Source organism: Trachinotus anak, unplaced genomic scaffold (assembly GCF_046630095.1).
Source record: "Trachinotus anak isolate AG129_WGS33_773 ecotype Australia unplaced genomic scaffold, CSIRO_AGI_Tana_v1 ptg000008l, whole genome shotgun sequence".
NCBI classification, from domain to species: Eukaryota; Metazoa; Chordata; class Actinopteri; order Carangiformes; family Carangidae; genus Trachinotus; species Trachinotus anak.
The window spans coordinates 16,091,780-16,117,791 of record NW_027273859.1 but is presented as its reverse complement, the minus strand read 5'-3'; the positions used below and the strand labels follow the sequence as shown (position 1 = coordinate 16,117,791).

Below are 26,012 nucleotides of genomic sequence, written 5' to 3'. Positions count from 1 at the left end.
TTATATTATACTTCTGATAAATTAATCTGTGGTACACAGATGAGTCAAACATCAAATTCCGCTTCTGAGGAAAAGTGAGGAAGGCATTTTCTAAACTGCTAAACACAGACACAAACACAAAACATCATGTTCAGAATTTATGTGGTAATAATCAGTATTTTCATATATTGGTTGACATCCATATAAAATGAAAGGCGGTCTTTGTAGTGACAAACCCTCAGAGACCCAACTCTGCAGGTCCCGCCAGCTCTATGGGGCATTCTAGTGTCTTTCACATTATCTTTTGGTTTTACAGCCCACAACTTAACTGGTTTGGATCACTCACACCACTCTCATTATTTTCAGGAACAGTCCTAAAACCAACCCAACATATGATTACATTAACAACTTGTTAGTTAACTCAGTGGAGAATTTAGCCACTAAAGAGCAGATACTGTATTTCCAAAACAGTGCTAAAAAAGGAGAGCAAATATTGGCTTTTCTTTTGCTAGGTGACCAGAAACATGACCTCAGACACATTGCTCCATATCTGCTGCATGTGACAGGAGGCAACCGTTTGATAATAGGTTTGCCATATCAACCTAAAGAGTTATACAGTACAGTGCCTATAAAAAGTATTCACCCCCTTGGATGCCTTCCTTTTATTGCTTTTATAAATTGAATTATGGCCAATATGATTTGGCTTTTTTGACAGGAATTTACAAAAAAACTCTTTAATGTCAAAGTGAAAACAGATTTCTACAAAGTAATGTCAATTAAATAAAATATATAATATAAAGTAAGTCATTGCATAAATATTCACCCCCTTAAAGTCAGTATATAGTAGATACACCTTTGGCCACAATCAGCACTGAGTCTGTGTGGATAGGTCTCAATCAGGGTTGCACATCTAGACACTGCAATTTTACTTCATTCTTCTTTGCAGAACTGACTCTCAAGTTCTGTCAGGTTGCTTTCTTCAACAGTTGCTTTCTCTTTGCCACTTTCCCATAAAGCTTTGACTGGTGAAGAACCTGGGCAACAGTTGTTGTATGCAGAGTTTCTGCCATCTCAGCTGCTGAAGCTTTTAACTCCTTCAGAGTAGTCATAGGTGTCTTGGTGGCCTCCCTCACTAGTCTCCTTCTTGCACGGTCACTCAGTTTGTGAGGACGGCCTGCTCTAGGCAGATTAACACATGTGCCATATTCCTTCCATTTCTTAATGATGGATTTAACTGAACTCCAGGGGATGTTCAGTGACTTGGAAATTTTTTTGTGTCCATCCCCTGACTTATACTTTTCAATAACCTTTTCTCGGAGTTGCTTGGAGTGTTCTTTTGTCTTCATGGTGTAATTGTAGCCAGAAATACTGATTAACCAGTGACTGGACCTTCCAGACACAAGTGTCTTTATACTACAATCACTTGAGACACATTCACTGCACTCAGGTGATCTCCATTTCACTAATGGTGAGACATATAGCACCAATTGGCTGGACTTCTGTTGAATTAGGTCAGTCACGTTAAAGGGGGTGGAAATTTATTCACTCACTTATTTTACATTACATATTTTTAATTAAATACTTTGTAGAAATGTTTTCACTTTGACATTGAGAGGTTCTTTTTTTTTTTTTTTTTTTTTTTTTGTAGTAAATTCTTGTCAAAAAAGCCAAATTATATTGACCATGATTCCATTTATAAAAGCAATAAAAGGGGAACACATCTAAACATACTTTTTATAGGCACTGTAATATGTTTGTCTTGTGATCATCCATGCCCCTACGTGGCCAAAACAAAATCAGTCAGAGCAGGTTTAACACCAGCCCTCCTTTGCATTCAACATGCCAAGAGGTATTTCATCTTTACCAGAGCCTGTATACAGGATCACAGAGAAATTATTATTTAAATCTGGGTTTTCTCCCAACAGTGATCAATCGTACAAATATATCTCATACAAATCTCATGTAATATCACAAAATCAGCATTAAAGTTTGTCAGTTTGTAGTTGTTAAAATTTAATGTTTTCATTATTTTATTAAAAATTTTACCAATTTATTTATGTGTTTTTTAAGATGAAGGCCAGCCAAAAAAAAAATCACTGGGTGGCAGCAGAGCAATTTTGGATACAGGATGAATGAAATGAAAAACATTTCAAACAAAAACACGATCTGCCAAAAAAAATCAAAGTTTAGAAAGTGCATTGTTGATACTGATGTGAATTATTTAGCAGCTCATGTCAGTACTTCCGGCTTCTTAATTATGGTCACAAAGGCAGTGTTTATTTTTTGTCAATCCTGAAATCAACCTCACATGATTGCACAAGCACATACCCATACAGACATTCACAGCTGAAATCCAAGAGCAGATGGAAGAAGGGAAAAAATAATCGTGATTGCTGACAGCAAAATTAAATAATCAGAGAGGTTGAAGAGAAAATCACATCCTCCACATTGCTTGGATGGGAAATAATGAAATCCACTTGACCTTCAATCTGTTTGGTGCCTTCAAGCCCTCCATGCCATCTCTGTCCATCAATCTCACATGGTGAGACAGAGAAATTGATTAACTTCATATTTCTCTTCAAGTACAGGTTGCTTTGTGTTTCCACGAGAACATTATTATCTTGCTCAAGCTTCCCTCAAGCTTCAGAAAATGACAGTAAAGTTACTTTTTACCGTGAGATTGACATAGAATTGGAAATCAGATCAACCTTTTGCAGGTATCATGCAAGTCCATGGCAAATATGAAAACAAGTTTTATCTGCAGTGCACTGCAGTTGTTTCCCCTTGTCTTCACAGTTCACATGCAACGAACACTGTTAGCCACTGACTCACTCTCATTATTACAGAGGCTAAAAGAGCCACTTTTCCTCCTTTCTAGCCACAGGTTCAGCTGACCTGACTTGAAGATATTTGATGTTTTATATTTCCCTTTGCCCTTGAGCATTTGCCCTCGCTGCTTCTTCAAACTCCTACTCATATTCTGTACTCCTTTCCATAAAAACTCTCATCCTATGACCCGAAATCAAACAATGTATCCGCACTCACTGAGACATCCATGCTGACACACGTTCACCTCTACACTGTTTATCATTAATTAATATGATTTGTTCTCCCGCCTGTGTTCATCATTTCTATTATTCAAACACTCTTCTGAGCATCCCTCAGCGAACAGCACAACTGTTTGTTGTTTTGACTCTAAGTGTGAACTAAACTGAACCTCGTTTCTCGCGGAAGATTCCCATCTGTCACATAACTTGAAAGAGTCTGAAAAGAGCTTTTTATCAGAATGGCAGATGAAAGTCATGTTGAAAAGGAAACTCACATACACTAAACTTCTAAACACACATGCACTTAGGCATGTTCAAAAAATGAGACATTTGACTTTTCCCAGTCTTTCCTAAAACAAGAGGTGTCAGCGAGGTATTAAAGCAAACAGTAATCAGGATATGTTAATCGGGATACTAATTTGTTATTATTTGTCACAGCCCTTGTGCAATTTGTTTGAGGAGATGCTTTGATAATGACATTGAGAAGAACACTGAAGACTGTGCAAATGAAATCAGACCTCTATTCTTTAACTACAGTCTCCTGATGAGGACAGGCAGACAGAGGGGGGAGTGAATAAAACAGACTACTTCTCACAATGCACAGCTTATGGTCAGAGAGAGAGGGAAATAGAGATTCAATTAAATAAGGAATGTTTATTTCAACCTATTCACTTCTGTAACTCCAAATTTCAATGAACTAAATTACATTAAATTAAAAATGGAGGAGACAGTGCATAACATTGACATTGCTATATGGCCATATGCAATTTCCAAATCGCGGGACCTGCAATTTTTTTTGATAAAGAAAAATGCGTCACAACATACAAAATACAGTGAAATTAAATATTATGGTGACTGGTACTAACATGGTGATCAGCATCTCTTAACAGATTATTGTACAGTAATGTTCTGAGCACTCACCCAGTGATGAGAGGGAGCAGCAGTTTTCATAATCATGTAGATGGGTTTGTGTGTTGTTATATCGCTATCTTCAACCTCACACCTACAAACAGAATGTCTCTCCCAATGATTCACTGCTTTGCATGATTTGCCGTGATCAAGGCTCCTACTATCTTTTTGAAAAGGAGTCTTGATAATGACAACGAGATGAATGCGGCAAAATGTGGAAATGAAATCAGATGTCTATTCTTGAACTACAATGTCCTGATGGGGAAAGACAGAAGAGGAGGTGGAGGAGGGGAGAAAGGAAGAGAGCGCACAGGTAAATTAGATTGAAAGGGAGAGAGAACGCCAGGCAGCAGAATGTGGGAGAAATAGAAATAAATCAAAAGTGTGAAAAAGAAATGATATACCGTGGTAAGGTGGAAAAGAGAGAGGAGCAAGGGGAGGCAGTGGGAGAGAGAGGGCGGTAAAGGAGCTCTGAAGAGGAAATCAGTTGCTTTCTAATGGGCGCTGATTACATCTCCTCCTAAATGTCAAGTACATTTCCATTTAAAGTGCCTTGCTGCTTAAAAAGGCATGAAGAGAGGCACACCCAGACCACACACACATACATGTGAGATGATGTGAAGTACACAGGCCACAGCTGCACGGGCACATACAGCAAAATACAAATAAGTGCAAATACACATAAGCAAACAACACAAAGGTACACACGCAGTTGATTCAATATCTGAATGCAGACAATCACAGTGTGTGCATGTATGTGTCATTTCTCCAAACCTCCCTCTTCATATGTCCATGAATCACAGCCAAGTGACTCAGTAGCCAAACTACACCTTGGTCTCATCAATAAAATCCACACACGCACAAACACTTCTTTATCCTTCATTTCAACCCGCCCTCAAATCTGCTCTGGACCAATGAGGCGTGTCCTCCCACTGGGGTTCGGTAATGACTGCCAATCAGGATCACAGTGGCTGTGCCCAACAGCGAAGACCAGGAAGACAGATGAGTGGCCCCGAGGCCCCTGCTGCACTGGAGCGAACAGAGCTCAGGGATAGATTCAATATGTCACAATAACACACACATGCTTCAACACTCCCGCACGCGGTGAAAAAACCTGGTGTGTCAGATCACATTCTGGCAGTTTCATGCCACTGTACAAACACGGAGGCAGCCATTCTTTCTCATCCTCTCTCGTACACGTGCACATCATAGGAAGCTCACAGGCATTCATGAAAGCCACACAATGACGAGAAAATAGAGCCCTACAAATAAAATGCAGTCAGTGTTGCAAACTGGAGAGGTTCAGAAGTCGAGTCAGACAGAGAAAGTCCAAGTTTAAAGTTTGACATAATTTTACCAACTTGACCTGCAATGCCATTTCACTGTGGTTGTAATATGACAAAAATAAAAAACAATGTTCAACTAATAAACAGGTTTACACTCAGTGGTCAGTTTCTTAGGTAAACATCAGAAACACCTCTCAACATAATGTAGTCCAGAGCTGCGCAACCACTGCAAACTGCAGCCACACTGCGAAGCTTATACTCTACAGCTACGGGTCAGTGCTGAAAACTAAAAACATTCACAGATCTGAAACTTTGTGTTGCACTAACAAGTCACACATTCGACAGGTGTGTGCACAATCACTCAATGCAAATGTGTAGGCAGGAGCTGTTACACAACAGCATGTGCAGCACAAAATACAGAATAACAACCTCAACAGGAGCGCAGCGAGGAGTTAAAGACACACAAACACAGAGAGACATTTCATCATCAGCAAGACAGAGGCAAACATATGTGACTCACGTTATTTGACCTTTCCTTCCTGGGGATGAAGTGGTACATCGAAGGCAGAGTGGTCCATATCCATAATGTCCAGCTGCACTTGTTGCTGTGGGAGTCATCTTGTTCATTTGCTGGTGAAAGTCCTCATCTCCTTATCTCCTTGTCTCCTCACCTCTCCTCACCACTCCTTGCTAACCACTCCACAAAACTCAATAGCCGTTAGCTTTAGCAACACAGTCCTTCCATATAAAAGATTACAATCACTGTCTCTTGCCTGTTGTGAAGACCAGAGTGTGACTGCCCTCCCTAATTCAAGCCAGAGTTTTTTTTGTTTTTTGTTTTTTTTTTTATAATCCAGAGTAAATTCGCGGATTCCAACGCACGTAAGACAATTACCGTGCTTCACACCTGAGCTTAATCAGAGGATGCTGCCTCCACCTGTTGTCTCCTGGGGGGAGGTCCGTCAGGGTGTTGTACCGGGTTTGACCACACACGCCGGTTAACGTTGAGCTGCCGTTACAGCCCAGAGGGGCGCTGTTTCGCTCCTTTTAGTTCTCCTAAAGCATGAAGGGAGGGAAGTCTTTTCATCATCATAACAGCGGTGACTGCTTTGGAGAGAAAGAGAGCCCTGAACCTGGATTTCTCCAAAAGGCAAGTTTGAATGCTGAATATTTAAGATTTTTCTATGACTGAGCTTTTAATTATTATATATTTACATGGGAAATACTGTGACTTTGAGTATCTCAAATGATAAATATAAGTTAACCCTATCATGCCAAATGCATCAAATTTGATACGAGCATTCCTGAGACCTATTGGATCACCATTTTCTTTGAAATTTTTAGTAATATTCTAACATGAACACTTAATCTGTTGAAGCAAGTTATAATTACATGATTTCTTGCATTTTAGTATGCAGTAAAATCGTGTATAAAATTTGGAAAAACCTATATGCAAATAATTTTTTGTAACTTTTTTTTTTTCAAATTTTGTGAAAGGGCCAAATAAAGGTTCCAGATTCAAGAAATCAGAATTTTCTGTCCATTATTTCTGGGGTCGGGCATTACAGGCTTAATAATGAGCAGTAAGTAAGACAGTAACTATTGCAGTATATCAGTTACACTCTCTTTATTGTTTCTTATGCTGCATACACATAATGATTTGGACCATATGCTGTGCCACGCTGCATCTACAGTTACAAGGCATTGGGATATATATATCACAGTTTTGATCAGGATTAATTATTACCCCGGAGACTCATCATTGTGGTGTCACATTAGTGTAAACTAACTTGTGACATCTGTTGACATATTGCAAAAAGGGATAGCTCACACCTTCAAGATGAAAAAGGTGTGCATTAGTTTGCAATCCAAGATTACAAAACTTGAATGGTCAGAAAAGACACTTATAGAGCAATCATCTGAAAAAATAGCTTTTATTACAGCCATTATTATAAAATCTGCTGTTTAATATTCGCTGGTTTGATTTCCAGAAAGACTCCTAAAAGTGGGGGCAGTACAATGAATGAATGAACCATCTCCACTCCATGTGCAGTGTCTTGTTTATGGTTTTTGATCCTCAAACAGTCCAGTGAAGCTGTACAGTGGCTGTCTTAGGATCCTGTTGTTCCGTGCAGCTCTACTGAATTTTTGAACTGTGTGAGTGTGAAGTGGTTTTAAAATAGTAACTATACTCAGCTTTTCTTGGGCAAAAATCACACTTGTTTACAAATTCTGGAAGCTGCACCACTAGGATGCTCATAGGAAAGTAGTCATCCTGCATCGTAACAAGCCGTAATTTCCATGTAATCTACTGTATATACAACATGCTTGCATACATTTTAAAAGCTTTACTCTCAAGAGGATGAGTAATTGTTTGGTAAATCTCTGCTAAAGCTTCAAACAGCTTCAAATCTGACAAGTCTCAAACATGAGGTACCCATCATGCCCTTGTGCACTACATTAAGGAAAGAATTATCCACAGCAGCTGCAGGACTAAAGGTGGATAGAAGCAGGGAGCCGTTGCCACTGGATAGTAGCCCTGTCTCACTCTTCTCACTGTATCTAAATGAAGCCTCGCTGTCTCCTCTGCCCTTGTCAGCACTTGTTAACCTCCACATTGATTCTTCTGCACTACTGTACATCTCCTTTAATTAAAGACACCGGCTAATCTGGTTTTCCACCAAGCTGTATTTGCAAGCGTGTAGCTGTCATGTCAAGATGATTATGGCTAAATATAGCACTTTACATTTACATGTATTGACGAAATGAGATTTAAGGTCAGCAAAGGTTTGATAAAACTAGTTTGACCTCTGTTGAGTTTCACCAATGACTTTCACTTTTAACAGAGAAATACTTAAGCGTACATTGACCGAAACTCAATCATGGTGCTTAAAAATATCCACAGACACTGCCAATATATTATATTCTCAGTATATATTTCAACATATATATGTATTGTGAAGCTGGATTTGAAGTTGTTTACAAGAAAGGAAACCAGAGTAATAGCAAAGATTTTTTTTTAATTATAATCACATGATATCAAAAAGCAGTTTTAGATTTTTAGACCTTTTTTTAAATAAACTCATTTTTGGTTAAAATAAATAAATAAATAAATTTAAATTTAATATTTAAAAAAATATACTGCCAAAACTGTATAATTTCACTTACAAACTCAATTATCACAACAAGACTCTGCTGTTGTCGTAGCATTGAAATGCATGTGTCATGTGAAACCAGATATAATCATTGGATATATACTACAACTATTACGACTATTATGAGCAATCCACTGAAATCTGTTTGTTGGGAATAAAAACTTTATTTTTAACAATAGGTCACCGCATCAAGAGGAAGATACTGTAAGACAGATTCTAACAAACCCATTACCATCACAGAGTTATACAGAGATTTGTGTTTTGTTTTGAAATGAAATGTCAGCAGCTGAAATGTAGTGCCTTTACAAAACTATGATTATCATGGAATATAAATATAAATTTCATGATTAATTGGGCCAAAAAAAAAAAAAAAAAAAAAAGCATTTCCTAACAACATGTTTGGACAACACATGCCCAAACAATTATCTCCTGGAAACAAACTGCAGCTTTAGCAGCTGCTACTTATTTGCATGTGTTTCATGTATTAGAGTCCCACTGTAACCAGCAAAACACTGATCAGCTTACCTCTATTTTACAATTATCAAGAGATCTCTCAGGGACAGCTTCAAGGTTTGGCAGAGCTAATTAGATTTAATAATGGCTCAGAAGCAGAGACAGAGCGCTTTAGTAAATGAGATAATAAAAATCCTTCCTTTTGGATGCTTGGGCACAAAGACAATATAAATAGCCATCATGAGGGGACATTGTAAGGACACCATACAATATGTCTTCATCCCACACAAGACATGTGTAAGTGACGGTGCTTGGTGCTGTGTGAGAGATGAGAACAGAACAGAAAAAAGGGCCCATTTGAGCATCAATCACTTTTATGCCCCTGGTCTGTTTGCATATTTTAGACCTATAAACAACATGAATGATGTGCCGTGTAATGCACCATAATCGAGATTTATTCAATCTTGGGTGGAGGAGGTGGTGGGAGGAGATGTTCACAATCCCAGAATCAGGAGAGGTTGTTGTGGCTGTGTGTGTACTTGTAGGTGTGTGTGTGTGTGTGTGTGTGTGTGTGTGTGGGCACTGTGATTTATTTGATTTAATTAGATCGCAGATGTAAAACAGCTTCCAGGGAAAAAAAAGGTAAAGACGAGTACCGAGGGAGGCATAAATAACACCAGGCTCTTCCCCCTTCCCCTCTGCCTTTCTTTCCTCCTTTGCCTCCTGTTTTCTTTCTCCTCTCTGGTCTTTCCTCTGCCCATATACTATCTCTTGTTTTTTTTCCATCTTCTTCTAGAGTCTCTTTCCGTCACACCATTTTTTCTTTCCTTTCTTCTGTCTCCACTTTGCTCTATATCTTACCAAACTGTCCTCTCCTTCCCCATCCCTCACCCCTCCTCTGTCTCCCTCTGCTCCGCTCCCAGCTGAATAACGATAGGGGGTAAACACCTCATTAAGCTAAAAGGCCCACAGGAGCAATCAGAGGCATCGTTCTCCATCGAACCTGTTACTCTGAACGTTTAGAGCGACAGTTTGAACAGCTAGACAAGAGGAAGTGGGGAACACTGGGTGAGGGGTGTGGGGAGTTATATCAAATTAGATATGACCAAACAGAATCATAACAACAAGCTCTGCTTTGACAATGACATGTGCATCTATCAATCTAACACTCTCCAGTGGTAACGGCCAGTAAAAGTAGTTTATCTGACACTTTGGACCATCTGCATCACCTCATCTCAGACAACCATCTCTACTACTCTGATACCAGGAACTCAGGAACTTACTTCACTTCACATCTCAGCCTTTTTTTTTTTTTACTTTGATGCTTGACTTTCAAACGCATCAATGTTCTTGTTTAAAAAAATAGAAAAAAATCATCCCTTCTGGGCAGTGGTGGACCTTAAGATTTCAGAGGTCTCTGAATCACCAGAAAAATTAGGTGTGCCCTCGTGTTTAATGTTCTCCTTATGAGCCCACTCAGTTAAGTAAAAAAGACATGTCACATGTCACAGTGAGGCAAATGTTCCTTCATTTCTTCGTAAGATTTCAACATTTCTTACTGAGAGTTAGAAGATTGATGCCACTTCACATAAGATTTGTATTGTTTTAGTAAATAAACTTGTTCTAGTTTTTAACTAGAAAGTGAATCAGGGTATTTCCCAAAACATCTATTAAACTATTCCTTTAAGGTATATTTTCCCCCATCATTGGTCTACAAAACTTTTGTCTCAAACCTCGAGACTCTCCAGTCTCTCTCATATTTTGCTCTGCAGCCACACATCAGGTCGCTCCTCTGCAGGCTCATTTCAAAACCAAGTTTAAGTCACCACATAATGCCACTACACCTAAAACTCATGTTTGTATTCACACGCAGCATGCACATTCACATGCCATTGCAGCTCTTGGTTTGGATGTGTGTTCCTGTACATTGTACAGCATGCATGCGTGGATGTATCTGAAACAAAAGGTGAGGCTAATTTGATTAATGAGCAAAGCATATCAGTGTACAACAAAACTGGAACATAAGTTATGAGTCTTCTATGTGACTTTCACACCTGTTTCTCTGGTGGTCAGCACAAATATACATAATGAATGGCTTCATGATTTATGCATGCTAAGCAATAATGTATGGCGACGAATCTTTAAGAATTGTAATAGCATTTTTTTTCTAATTGTCCCATGCACTGGTTCACTGTCATTAAATAAAACATGATTTTGGGCTATCTTGGCCTCAGGAAGTTAAGATGCAGACTGTGTGAGTTCAAATCAAGCTTAAGACGTGATTATTTCACCAAGCTATTCTGTCATCAACCAATCCAAGCAGTACATTAAAATCCAGATAGCAAAACCACAATCTTATAATGGTATTGATGATAATGTTATTGCTGCTTTACCCTATGGATGAGACGTCCCTTTTAAGAGTAACATGCATTCAAAAGACTTCAGGCGATATTCATATGAATAGCTTTTTAATTGTTATTGATTAGCAGAGTGGTGTATACAGAGGGAAGTGATCCACAAAAACAGCTGAATCAGTGTGCCAAGATTGTCATTAGCAAACGCAAAGAATGGAGGAACCATCAGCTGAAGATGCAGGGTCCATTGTGGGCACTTCACTTTGCGATACTGATTAAAGAGCAGTCATCTTCATCCAAAATGCTGCCTGACACAGTTAAAAAATGAATGACAATAACTTAATCAGAGGGCATTTTGCTCCAATAAATTTTAGGTTTAAAAAGTCACAAGTTATTAGCTGCTCCAATTACTAAATTCACTGCAAAATTAACTGTGAGGGCACTACTGAATTTGGGCTTTGATACACACACACACAAACACACTTGCAAACACATACACACACACACACATACACCCACACAAACAAACTTACAAACACACACACACGCACGGCAGCGGCAGACTAAGTAAGCTTTCAAAAAGTGTCAGGGAGTAGAAACAAGCCATATAATGCTTCAGTGATGATCATCATTATCACCATTCATCTAAAAACAGCTTGTTTAGAAAACCTCCTCAAGCTTTATTTTGAACTGGAATACTTATACTACACTTACTATAATATCCAGATCTCTGCACATTTCTGTTTATTAAATAGAAAATCCTAGTAAAGTTCCAATTCAATAATTGAAAATAAGCTCTCTCATTATCTATTATACATTCAAGAGAAATGGATATAACCATAAATATTCATGAAAACTCCTCTTTTACCAGAATATGAATTGAAATGTAATGACCTTAAGATTGACCTCTTACCCCACTCACCTTTCTCTTGTAAACTTTGACCCCCACCTTTGACCCTAAGAAGTGCTGGTGGTGATGAAGGTGTTGGGTGTTGTGACGGCATCAATTGTCTTGTGTGCCCTTAAAGGGCCAAGGGCCTCACGGGGGGAACAGCAGGGGTCCAGAGAGTTGCTGAGTGTCACGTTGAAGGTGCCCTTCAGTACTGTGTTCATGACACCTGGACCCAACTGCGGACACACAAACAGAACAGAGATGGCAGATGATGATGGAAGTAAAATAACAGCAATACAGCATGTTTGTGTGAAATATGTGGATATACACACAAAGGCACGCAAAGCACAAGAGAACAATTCCCCAAGTACTGGTACAAATTTACATATAAACACAATTTTCTTTGTGTGACTTAAATGCTAGAAAATGCAGTCATCAAAATTTATTCAAAGCTGGTGTGAAACACAGCTGTGAAAACAAGCCAATGAAAACAAGTGTGAAGAAAGAATTTTACAATTTACATTTATTTTTATTTTCAATTACAGTCACAAAAACATGTAAACACAGGTTTTGTTGTTGAACAGAACAAACTCTATGTCAATGAAGACGTACAAATATGCAAGGAACCAAACAAAAGAATGAATAATTGAGTGAATGAGTGGAAGCGAGTGTAATGCAGTGAGTGATGAGTGGTTGTTATTTGACTTTAAACCAGGAATAATCAACAGTTCTTGGCATTTTCCTCCAACCTCTCTGGTTTTTATTGCATTTAACAGTCTGATAAAACCTCACATAAACTGTGTCCTGTGACAGTGTGTGATCCTGCTTACTAAAGCTAACAGCCTCGTGTGGAACAGTTCCAGTGTCAGCCACAAAAACACACATTTTTTAAATAATGCAGCTTTTATGGTCACGTTCCATATAACATCCAATCATTGATGTCCACATATCTTTCACAATAGGCTGAACCTGAACAGTGTCTTCCTGTATTAGAATTAAGTTGTACATTAATTTTGAGGGTTTTTTAAATATGTGTTCATCAAATGTTGCGTACAGTATGTCAAACTGCTGATGGTTACTCAGATTTGTTCCTGAACATCATATGATAAATGTGTATTCTTGCAAAAATACAACTTTACGCCATCCATTAAACCCCACTCACAGCATCTTCATATCTTTCTTCAAATCTCATATTTTATTAAGTTTCAAAGTACAGAGTGAAATATATTATTTTTGACTAAGATATCAGACCTTTTTTTATTTGTCCTCTTCCTTGCTCAGCTCTTGGACCTGCAGGGTTTTTGTAGTCTCAGTGGAAAGGGAAATTGAACTGATACTCTTACTATTTACCCTCTATTTATTAGACATAAATCAGACCTAAAAATGAGCTCTTGTTGAGAATGAAACTAAAATGATCACCTCAAAGTACAACACATCAACAGCACGAGTCAGCTCTTCCTGCTATGCTTCAAGAGAAAGAGATCACTGAGGTTGAATTCATAAACATGTAGCTGACACACAGCAACACACTCAAATCATGAGTCTTTTCCAGTTCTTACCAAAATACAAGATATTAAAAAAAATACTACAGGCACTTCAAAGTCAAAAACAAAAGAAATTCTCTCTCTCTCTCTCTCTCCCTCACACACACACACACACATACACACACAGGCAAAGATGCAGACATCCATACATATACTATACGCACACACACACTTACTCCACCCACCCTCCCACTCAGGTATTGCCAGAGGAATCTACCTCCTCTCTGTTATCAAAGCTCTCTCTCTCTCTCTTTCTTTCCCCCTCACCGCCTCCCCTCACCTCCCTGCATACAGACACACATCAGTATGCCTGAGGAGCCCCAGCAGGATTTAGGCACATTGGCGGGGCCCCTCAGATCTCAGTATTGATCCTAATGGGAAAAGGGTTGCGGGTTCAACTCCAGGTCACCCTCAGGGTTACCCAAGAGGTCGGGGAGATATGGAAGAGCCTTTGGAAGTGACGACACCATCGGCATGGCAATGATGAGGGAGATTATGGGATGTTTCACTAGGTCAAGGAGGGGAGAAGGAAAAAGGGAACTGTGCAGGGAGCTGGTGGTGATGTTACTTGGTTATGTATGCAGATGTGTACAAGTGTGCACACAAGCACAGAAGAAAGACTGCTGGATGCACAGTCTTTCCCACAACACACATACAGTGCATAACGCATGCAGAAAAGCAACACATGCCTCAGCCTATATATGCATATACACGTGTCAGCACAACAAAGGATGCTAATTTTCACATTCACCATACAGTCCTCATAGCTTAGCAACAACATAGGTTGTTCATCAGCACCCTCCAAACAACCAATATTGCAGGTTCATATGCATGTTGTCTTACCCGCCAGCTCTATAGGTAAGTTTGTTTAGTAAAGGCTACTAAAACTGCTTGATTGCAGTCATGGTTAAAAGAATATAATGTTGATTGTAGGTGGGAAAAGGGATGTGAACCACATCTCCAACCATCCCGCCACAACCAATCGCAACCTCGTCCATGCGAGTTTATATGTCGATCATTAGCAGGATCGGGTTTATGTCATAAAATGAAGATTAAACAGTAAACTATTTTGTTCCTGCATTGTCAGCACTTAATTTTGTGAGTAAAATCTATCTTGAATCAAACTTTAAAAACAATGCCAGGAATAATAATAATAATAAAAAATATACAACATCAAAAAAACTAAACCACATTTTAAATTCTACTGGTGGTTATTGTATAGATCATGGCTATGAAAAATAAATCTGTGCTCTATTAAGCACAGTGAACATGATCATCATAGACTCTGCACCATGTCCAAAAACATGGATTCAATGCACGGTCTGCTCCTGGTTGTATATCTGAGCTGCTGTATTCATGTGTGAAACTCTGCACACTCTCCACAGGATTCCCAAACTGTCAGTTACTCCAGGGTCCAAACACACACAGGTTAAAATAAATAAAACACACACACACACACACACACACACACACACACACATACTGTATATTCATACAAACCCAATAAGTCTCCAAATAACATGCAAGCTTCACATGAAAAGACATGAGCAAGCAAACACACTGACAGTTTGTGCAGTGTGCACTGTCCCATGAGAAGAATGCTGAAAAGATGATGAGAGGGTATCAGGTGGCAGAGTTTCCCCATTTACATGCATTAGAGAAAGAATTCAGTCTCACACAGAGGAAGTACATGTAGTGACAAAAACACCTTTTTGATGAAGGTTTGATGAAATGTCAGCTGTGTTAAGGACACCTTCTGTTCTGACTCATAATGAACATTAAATAAACTTGAGCTTCTCCTTTTTTGCCTGTCTCCGTATGTGCTTTGCACTTGGCAGCAAAGATTACAGCATTTAATTAATATTTGTTTCTGCTTGACGTCTGCTCCCTGTGTCTTTTTATATTCCCCGTTCCATCCACACGCCTCTCTCTGTTAAATGAAGCTCAACCAATAAGAACAGTGTCGTGTGTGAGAAAGGTAATCGAGGCTACTTTCCAGAAGTAGGTACCTCACATGGTGCATTTAATGGGAACACTAAATGAGCCCTCACTGTGGCCTAATGCCACTCAAGTAGACAGCTTTGTAACATTTCACACACAAGTATGGATTGACTTACATCCCCACACACATACACACACACACACGCACACACACACATATACGCACACACTGATGCTGAAATAGCTACTATTCTATTATGTGGCCGTGTGCTCCAGATAGCGGGGCCTCAGAACACATTTTCAGCTGTTGAATTTAACTACCCTCTACAGCTGCTGTCTGTCTCTAGGCTTCTCTCGACTTTTGCTATCCTACCACCTTTTTGTCGCTGTCTCACCTCTGTCCCCCATCTCTACTTTCTCTCTCACCCCTTCCTGCCTCTCTCACATTACCATCATCCCACTCTCTCTGCCTGCTTGTCTTCCACACTCTCTTGTCGGCCTCCCTTTCTGCACCACTTCACGCCATCTTTAACTCTGTATGGCCTGTGGTGTCGTATAGATTCACAGTCACACAGCTAATTACTGAGACGAGAGCTTAGACATGCATTCCATGGAAAACAAGCAAGAACAGAACCTCCTGAAGCTAAACTGTGACATTAGATGTCTCACTCACAATGCAAGGCATCACTCTCTATAAGGCATGAATCACAATGTGTTCCTTTGTTAGTGTAGGGGTCTTTATACATAAAGTACATCCATATATGTATACACATGCGCACACGCACACACATACATACACACACACACACACACACACACACACAAGCTCACTTTAATGATGCATTACTAATACTGACTGATGTGGTTTTGAGTGAGGGGTGACACCTTTGAAAAAGACTGAAAAGGTCAAAAAACAACATTAAGATGTGCTTTGTTTGTATGACATATGTGCATTTGTGTTTCGAGGTGCACTCTGCCAATTTAACTCATTTAGTTTGGTTTACTCATCATGAAGTGTGCTTCTCAGTCTGTGAAAAACAGTTTAAGGAAGGAATCAGATTTCAAACAGAAAAGCCTGTGGAGTTTGAAAGACCTAGAGGTAGTCAGTCTAACAGAGGGCTGACACACAGTCAGACAGCCATTCACACTTACAAGCAGTTTCCAATTCACCTGCCTTGCATATCCTGGAGAAAACTGGAACACCCAGACAAAGCCAGAGCAAAGACCAAAGGAACATGCAAAGAGCTTATTTTCATAAAACAGGCCGCTATTAAAGATCTAATCATATAGCTACACGGGTACAAAGTTTAGCTAACCTAAGCCATTTTTACTTTGAAGCCAATTATCTCCCAACATTAACTCTCCTCACTGGTTTGACTAAAGTGCCTGCAGACAAACACTTGATGAGCCAAAGTGGAGGATTTCACTTTTAATTTAATGCCCTAATTGAATACATTTTTTTAAAACTTCAGATACCCTGTGCAAGAAGAGGAGAGTAGAGGATCATATGAGATACTTCAACAGTTTTATTAGCTAGCTCAGTGTGGAAATTCTAGCTGATACCTTTATACATACGTTTATCAAAAAACTTTTCATAATGAAGCTTACACAGAAAAGACAATTAAACGTAGGAAAAATGCAAAATTCAGATGGGATGGTGGACTGAGAGATGTAGGCATCGCATCAAGGACTATGAGCTCAGCAGAGGAGAGAGCTGGAGGAGAGTCAACTATGTGAGAGTGAGGTGAATTTCAGGTGAGCTGTAGCTCCGTACTGAAACCTGATAAGGAGAGCTTTAGTCGAGGCAGAGTAATGAAATGATTAGCTTCGTTCATGCTTCGCAATCACAGTTCTTATTCATCTGCTGTTTGGCTACCCGTTGATTCAACATTCAATCATATTCAAGCAATCAAATCCTGTGAGAGCATGAATTCTCACTCTCACTCAATTCTCACATAAATCAAAACCGTCATCCGTCAAAAACAGTTTGCCTCATTAGTTTATGGTACAATTTGCATATAAAAGAAGAAAAAACGCTAAAGGGTTCAGGGAGGCAACACAGACTGTAGACTCTGCAGAGCTTCATAAGGGAAGGTGAACCTCCAGTGAGCTGTGAGTCTGTACTGAAACCTGATGAGCTGGAATGGAGCAGTGAATGAGTCTTAGCTCAGGCGGCACTTACAGATGCCCTGTGGAGTTTTCTTGTAAACAAAAAAAAAAAGTTTACATTCACTATTACTCACCAAAACACATTGTTGTCTATCCTTGAGGTCGAACAAATATGATTAATAGATGATGAACTCCTCCCTCATGGTCTGAAACCTGCATTGTTTACATGCAAGTTTAATAGTAGCAAGATGTCTTTTGCCGGTGCATTGTTGCATTCTGCACTGACGCCACGCGCAGGTGAGTGGAAAAGTGACCAATGTACACATAGCCTAGATGTGCGTCCTCATGCATGTGCACAAAACAGGGCCCCATTTATAGATAAACCGCTCCATAGCAACGCTAGAGGTCAAAAACAGCTTAACTATAGGTCATGTCTGGCTGTTTGGCAACCAATTTTATTCAAGACATAATATACAGTGTGTATTATAACCTGATGTTTTTTTATCAGTGCCATGGTGACACGCTTGTGTAAACGCTCTCTGCTCCCTCGGCTCCCTCCACCTCCTTGTTGTCTTTAATGTCCATGTGTATTTATTAAGGCTGGTTTAGTTCTCCCAGCAGAACCCTTTGCTTCTGCTTGTATTGTTTGAAAGCTATAAATTCCTTGACGTGTTGTTTTAACGCTGTTGTCTCTTGCTTGCCATTCCTCCAACTAAACTTTTTTATAGGTTGGAAATTATGTCATAAAAATTAAACAGGTTTAAAATAATCTGCATACATAATGTGAGTACCCAGATAGAAGAATCCAAACAGCTGCAACTTCTTACTGAATGTCCAAATGGAAATGGGAAGAACAGGAGGAGAGGGAAAAGAGGTGGAAAGGCTGTCAGAAGAGAGAAAGAGACAGTGAACTGTAGAAGAGAGGAGAGAAGTTGAGGAGATGAATCCACACTGAGACAGCAGACCGACTGGGAGACAGGCAGACAGAGAGAAAGAGAAGAAAGAGCTCTGTGATAACATTACACCCATGGACATGAACATGACGATGAACTGTGTAGTGAGGTTTAAATCAAACTCTGTGGTTTTGTCTTTGATGTTCACCAGTCAAAGTCAGCTGGGACTGGAAGCAACATTAGCTCTTTCAGTCAGCACACACACACACACACACATACACACACACAAACACAAATTCACCAGCAGCTGTAACCCAAAGCTGTAATTCCTATTAAAACACACAGAAATGGAGCAGAGAGAGATTAGGTTCTGGTTAGGTTTCATTACAACTGTATTATGCTTCATCCACAAAGTGCATTTGTCTCTGTCAGTAGACTGAGGTGGTTGCATTAAACAACATTGCACTTAATGAAACTGCACTCACTTTCCCCTGTTTAATTTAATCAGTCAGGTCAATTAAGAACAAATTTGCTGCTTTGAACAGGAAACTGCATCATTCGGCCTTGTGTTGCATCGGTGGAGAAACAGAGATTGGGTAAAACCACAGAAACTTACTGAAGTTTGATTTTTTTTTTTTTACAAGGCAATCAATTTCTTCTGCACAGCTCGCTCAAGGTCGTAGAGAGAAATATGATAGATTCTCAGAGGATTACAATATAAGATAATGTCAGACACACACCAAACACACAGACACACACAGCAGGATCTGTGTACGCATACACACTTCTCAGCCCACTCTCATAACTTAGCCATTTAGAGACACATTAAAATCCAAGGACAACACAAATCCACAAGCACACTTCTGTCAATGCACTTGCTAATACTGAATGTTGGAGTCATGAAGAATCGTAGTGTAGTGAGAAGTATAAGTTTTTGCCTTTGTTTTACAAGGATGAAATGTAACTTTAACAGCATCTTTACCTGGTAAGTGCCAGGTCCAGGGTTGGTGTTCATGGATGCCTTGAATCGATCTTCTCTGGAGGAGATCAGAGCCTTTTGAGGTGAGGATTTCACACTGGGGTTGTACTGGCCAGGGCCTGATGAACACACAAACACACAGACACGCACAAATACACAGTGTAGGGGTCTTTATACATAAAGTTCATCCATATATGTATACACACACACACACACACACAATCCACATGTAAGCCTCAAATACATGTTCGTATGTAGTTCATATTTAGCTGGTTTAACAATCACAAACAACGTTATTAAGACAAACTGTTGCTACTATCACTCACAGCACATTGCTGGATGTATTTTGAGTATACAAAGTGACTGAAGCACTAAAGCCACAAAACTAACTCAGTTTTGTCTTTTGTCTAATACAGACTTTACACCAGTGGTATGCGTTTTGAAGTTTTTAAGGGTACATTTACATTTAGGGTGGGATATATTATTTTGGTTGAAGCATAAATCTGTATCTTCCTGGAAATTACTGCCCTTGGCAATCCTAAGAGGTCTACAGCAAAGTTGTTGTGGCAGATAAAATACAAGTGTAGATTAGGATAAATTATTTTGCTCAAGGTTAATATAAAGTTTTAATACATTTTTCCATGTGGTTTCATACAGTGCGGATGAAAAACTGTACAGCAGTACAGTGTGAATCTGTCATGGGTTTCTGTCATGGGCTGCAGTGTAATGTACCTGAACACTCTGCACTTTGATCAAAGCTACGGCTACCAGAATACTGAACCGCCTGCTGTCCACTACACAGATGTGGCAAACAGACAGTCCTGTGTAGGTCAACCAAAAACTCTGCAGGGGTTTTAAAATGCTTTTACACAGTGAGGTGCTTAGAAAAAAAATCTCCATGTTATGAATATACTATGAGACAAACACACAAGCTGGTGTACAGAGATCCATGGACATATACACTTTGAAACACATGCTGACACAATTACACACAAGTAAAGAGGCACTGACAAATAAATAAAAATTTAAAAAACACATATACTCACAGCGTGTGTAGTTTTCATTTAAAGAAGAAACATAAAAAATGAATTCTGAAAAACAAAAACTGTTCTCAACAGTTTAACTTTTACACAATACTGTTTCCATACACCTTTTTTTTTTTCCAAATCTCAGCTGCCAACTTTACTGAAGACATTAGAGAAACAACTTTTACAGTTGATTTTGAAACAGTCTATTGGAGCCCATGGCTGCAGATCTTACTCAGTGCATTAAGAATTATGATGAGGAAAATACAAAAAAAAAAAGAAACTATCACCAGTCCAACATGGTTTTACAGACAAACAGGTGCTTGTCTGACCCCGACAGCTAAATAGAATCAGCTTATAACCGCAGAAAAGGAGGGTGACTTTCAAAGTTACAGACAAACACATACCACAAAACTAAGACACTCCCGTATTAAAAACACCTTGAGCAATTGCTAATGTCAGAGACCATTATGAGTAACACTGTCATTCATTTGCATGTATGATTGTGTGTGTGTGTGTGTGTTTTAAAAATATTCAACAGTGAAATGCTCTTACCATTAACAGAAATGTGATCGCAAGGGACACAAGCATGATGAGGAATGTAATGTTCCCTAATGTTCCATACACTTTATGCCTTTTCATAAATGCAAATTCAATAATGGCCAAAATGATTGTACGTGTGTGTTACTATGCAGATATCAATGTGTGTGTCTCAATCTGAGTTTCCGTGTGTGCAAGAGTGTCCATATGATTGTGTCTGCATATCAGCTTCAGTGTGTGTGGGTGAATAAGAGTGAGCGCGTGTGTGTGTGTGTGTGTGTGTGTACGAAGAAGAAACAGTACTACTGCAAACAGTCCAAATCTATTTATATGCAAATTGGATTTTGGTTAAACGGTTTGGGGTGCCTCATGGGTTGAGTCCCTTGGTGAAATGGGGCTAGTCATAAATTATCCAAGTAAGTCATGAATCTATCAATTTTGAAACAACATTTTTCAATGGGAGTGTAATTGAGGTAAATATTAGGTTAGAGGCCCACAGAGATGGAGCTAATTGTACTGCATGATGGCGTAGGGGTGGAGCTGTACAGTTTCCAAATGTTCGGCACTGACATGACATGGATCATTAGATAGATAGATAGATAGATAGATAGATAGATAGATAGATAGATAGATAGATAGATAGATAGATAGATAGATAGATAGATAGTTTGTGTGTGTGAGACCTGGCACGCTGAGGTCACATCGTAGGAAGAAATTATCCCGGGGTGCAGCAGAGAGGAAGCAGCTCTGTCGTCTCTTAGCTCCGTCACTTCGGGGCTCTAAGTACGAGTGACCATTAGACTTCTCAAATGTCTGACTCACATTGTAACGGTTGGGTGGAGGGGAATCCTACAGGGAGGGAAGAGAAGAAGTTGTGGTTTATATACTATATTGTATGCACATGACAAGGCAAGATATAATGAAATCTCAGGGCGTTTCTGATAAATTGCATTCACAAGAACATTAGGTCACCGTGACCTTGAACTTGAACTAACCAGTTCATCTTTAAGTCCAAGTGAATGTTTGTGCCAGAATCTGAAGAAATTCCCTCAAGGTGGTCTTGAGATACCACATTCAAGAGGGCAAAAATGTGTTTTGTGAGGTCATGGTGACCTTCACCTTTGACCATCAAAATCTTATCAGTTCATCATTGAGTCCAAGTGAATGTTTGTGCTAAATTTGAAGGAATTCCCTCAAGGCATTATTGAGATATCGTGTTCACGAGAATGGGATGGGATAGACAGACGGACAGATGGACAATCTGAAAACATTATGTCTCGAACCCTGGCTGTCGCTGATGACACCATGTTAACCTCATGGTGGCATTAGAAGAAAAATCAAGGGGATCGACAGAATGAGGGTGCCAAAAACAGACACACTTTACACATAATTTCTAAATACTGGAAAGAATTAAATGATAGTGAAGGAAACAAAAGGTTGATTCACTGTGTCACCTCTAACACTCGGGGAAATGTCTAACAATGTAACACATAATTACCCACAAAATGTGGCGTTTCTTCAGGGGTCCCCTTTTTTTACATCACAAAACTAACAGGTCCACGTTATAAATAACAAATGACCCGTTCGTCTGTTATCAGAACACACTGTCAGACTTGTTACAGTATCACCCATGACACACATTCATGCATGAATATCACTGTGCAGACACAAGGACATACAGCACACGTCACATCATCTACATGCAAATGCAGACAAACACACATCCGCATACACACACACTCACACACACTGATATCTCCTCCATGGAACAAATGAGAGCTTGGCTCACTGCCGTCATGCTGCTTCTCCACACAGGGAGAAGCAGTGATAGAAACACCAGCAACATGTAATAACCTCCATAACAAGGTCATGACAGTCATTAGTCATTAATGAATTGCTAATTATTAAGAGCTAATTCACAGGGGCAAAATTGCTAAGGTGAACATGTAATGGATCCTAGCTGTAGAAATTGGGATCTGGAAAGGGAAATGTGTGAAGCGTTTCACCTGGTTAGAAACTTGCACTACCACTGCTACAGAGGAATCTGAGTTATATGGGGATTTGTCTTGTCGGTGGGTCTCTGAATAATGGATGGTGAAGGCTGAATATAGCTGCACGACCATTTATCCTAAACATAGCAGAGCTGTCATTTACCTCAAACTGTCATTTCCCGACTGCTGTTTTCTCCCTCTCCTCCTAGGTAGCCGTCCATCTTTAATCATCGCTAACCCAGGCCATTTAGCTTTTCATTATAGACACAGTGGGAGGAAAAGGAGTCAAGCACAACATGTGCATGACGATACAACCTCACACGCACACACGAACACACACACACACACACACACACACACATATACAGAGATATTGTTGTCACTTTACCAGCAGAGACACAAAGAGATTCTGTGTGATGTTAAGAGCAACTGTGGCCTTGTAGAAAAGAAAGACAGATTCAGTGATGGTGAGGAAAAGTTGCTGCACTTGTTACTGTTTCCTGTGGTTTGGTTTGGAGTATGTCTCATGGTGGATTTGACACAGAAACACGGACGCACACACAGACACACACACCTGTAGGCACACATCTGTCACAGATCCATTGAATGGTACAAAGCAATCATCATCCAACCTCTGCAACAAAATGTGCACACACACCTGTCGAGGAGCCCTATGGTCCGTAATTATGCCTGAGTATGGTGTAAACCACTGTTCCCAGTACCAATCATCACCTACTGACAGCACTCAGGTTGACTTTAATTACACACCCTTGACATTTAGACAGCTGAATACTTATCTTCTGACAAACACAAACACTTTTTCCTGACGGTTCTGTCACATTGCCCTTGAGTGTCTGAAAAATATCTCAGAGCACATATACTGTATATATATACAGTAGATACCAGATACGTATCTGTGGCAGGTAGACAGTGACACAGAATATTTGAAATTGAATGCAAAATGTTTGATATTTAAATGAACTTGAAGTCATAGTTACAGTCCATCAAGACAATGTAGAACTATCAAGCATGCTGTGAGAGGAAACATGACATCATTAATACTCAATAAAATAACAAGTGAACATTAAATCAAGTAAAGGTGTACAATGTAAGGCAAAGCAGCTGAATTACAGTGACTGTATACAGCATTTTATGTGCTGAATTTGATATTGAATGGGCAGTGAAGCCTTACAAACAGTAAAACCCTGTCAGGAGATACACTGTGCATCAACAGAGACCATCTCAAAATCCATGTTAAGTCATGTGCCATAACAGAAACAGAAGAAGATATTTTTTAGTAGGTCAAATCTGACACTGCTGAAGGACTTTTCTAAAACTGATGAAAATGATAATCCTCTCTGGTCACAAAACGCTGCAGCTACATGATCCCATTGCCATTAAACCAGGGTGTCCTGTACAGTCAACAGTTTCTCCTTCAAGAGTTTATTCATGACATGAAGTGTTTGAAACACACAGCTCAGAACTGTTACCTTGACCAAGCAAAATACATTTGCAGGAAGGACTTTTGTATTTGCTTAATTATTTTTTTAAAAAGCATATTCTTTCTTTAATGTTTTTTGCTTTTGTCTGCATCACTGGTGAATTATTAAAGATGATTAATGCACTTTTCATTCTCCAGAGGTGACAGGTATTATCAGGTGCTGATCTGTGTTGGACAGTTTATTTCTAGCAAAGTTTGTCCATGTTTCCAAGACCCCAGGAAAGCCAGATTTAACACATTCAAACTACATGTTTGAAAACCTGATTTTCATACGGATTGTTCTATTATTTATATTTTGTCCAATATTCTGCCTTTTCTAATATTCTTAACATAAAATAATGAGCTCTTTGTTACTTATTTAAGACCATTTATGTACATTCACCTTCCTGCAAAGTAAAAAGTAAATAGTAAAAAGAACATTTCTAGGGCCAGCCTCAACAGAGTTTAAACGAAACAAAATGCAAACACAAAATAAGACGTTCCTTATTATCCTCTTACAGCCACACATCCTCTCTCATACTAATGACCACTCGAGCACACCTGACAGCGGCCATACTAACGACTTGGCTTAGTATGTATAGTGACAGCTTTGACTAATGGCCAGGCATAACACATGAGAAATATCTGTGTGTGTGTGTGTGTGTCTGTGTGTGTGTGTGTGTGTGTGTGTGTGTGTGTGTGTGTGTGTGTGTGTGTGTGCTTCCACATCCCATTCTTCGTCCCCTCATTACTCTTAAAACCCTTCATTCTTCCTCTCAGAGCAGAATGCTATTTTCAGACTCAGTATTTCCATATTTCAAATCTTTGTACTTGAGATAATATATATTCTGAGTGTGCATATATGCATTGCATCAGCGTGTGTGTGTGTGTGTGTGTATCCATGTGTATGAACCTATGACATATTCACATATGCATTGAAGAAAACGCACCACTGTTGTTTGTGCTCTGTCTGGATTGGTTCGGATTCATTTGGCATTTCTATCTCCTCAGGTTAAAAATAAACTTGGTAGTTTGTGGTGAGCTGAGGAACAACTGATACAATCTGGCTGAACAGAGGCTAGATTATGAGTCTTGCTGGGAATTCATTTGTACTTATTGTTCCACAGTTACAAGAAAGTTGAGCACACTTGAAATTAAAGTCTAAGTTTCCACTCTGGAAAGGTGTGACAAAGATATAACAGGAGTTTCCATTTTAAAAGCTGCACATCCTTAAACTAGTTATTGCACTAACTCTGTCTTCTGTCCTGCTGGGACACTATGCAGATAATGAGCAGGTTGGATATCCCAATTTAGAGTCTAATAAATGATAATGGTTATTAAGGCTCTGCCTCTTAAATCCAAAGTGTCACTTGAGGTTCTACTGTTCCTGTTTATAATGAAACATGCTAGCAGCCCAGAAGTGCTGCATATTAAA

The 26,012-nt window shown here is 39.3% G+C and overlaps 2 protein-coding genes across 3 annotated transcripts in view; both read right to left on the bottom strand.

Annotated features, from left to right (window-relative positions):
* Window positions 1-6,519, bottom strand: part of LOC139624185 (uncharacterized) — a 173,906-nt gene extending 167,387 nt beyond the window's left edge. The window contains exon 1 of the mRNA XM_071483088.1: window positions 5,742-6,519. Coding sequence (XP_071339189.1) covers window positions 5,742-5,780 — 39 coding nt within the window. The 5' untranslated portion in view covers window positions 5,781-6,519. The remainder of the gene's footprint in view (window positions 1-5,741) is intronic.
* A 4,750-nt stretch (window positions 6,520-11,269) lies between these two features.
* Window positions 11,270-26,012, bottom strand: part of stpg2 (sperm-tail PG-rich repeat containing 2) — a 49,006-nt gene continuing 34,263 nt past the window's right edge. The window contains exons 11-14 of one of the 2 annotated variants that reach the window (XM_071483087.1): window positions 21,790-21,955; window positions 19,545-19,660; window positions 12,106-12,311; window positions 11,270-11,487 (exon numbers count right to left, since the gene is read on the bottom strand). In XM_071483087.1, coding sequence (XP_071339188.1) covers window positions 12,141-12,311; window positions 19,545-19,660; window positions 21,790-21,955 — 453 coding nt within the window. In that variant the 3' untranslated portion in view covers window positions 11,270-11,487; window positions 12,106-12,140. Of the gene's footprint in view, window positions 11,492-12,105; window positions 12,312-19,544; window positions 19,661-21,789; window positions 21,956-26,012 lie in introns of both variants that reach the window. The other variant, XM_071483086.1, reaches the window with a different exon arrangement.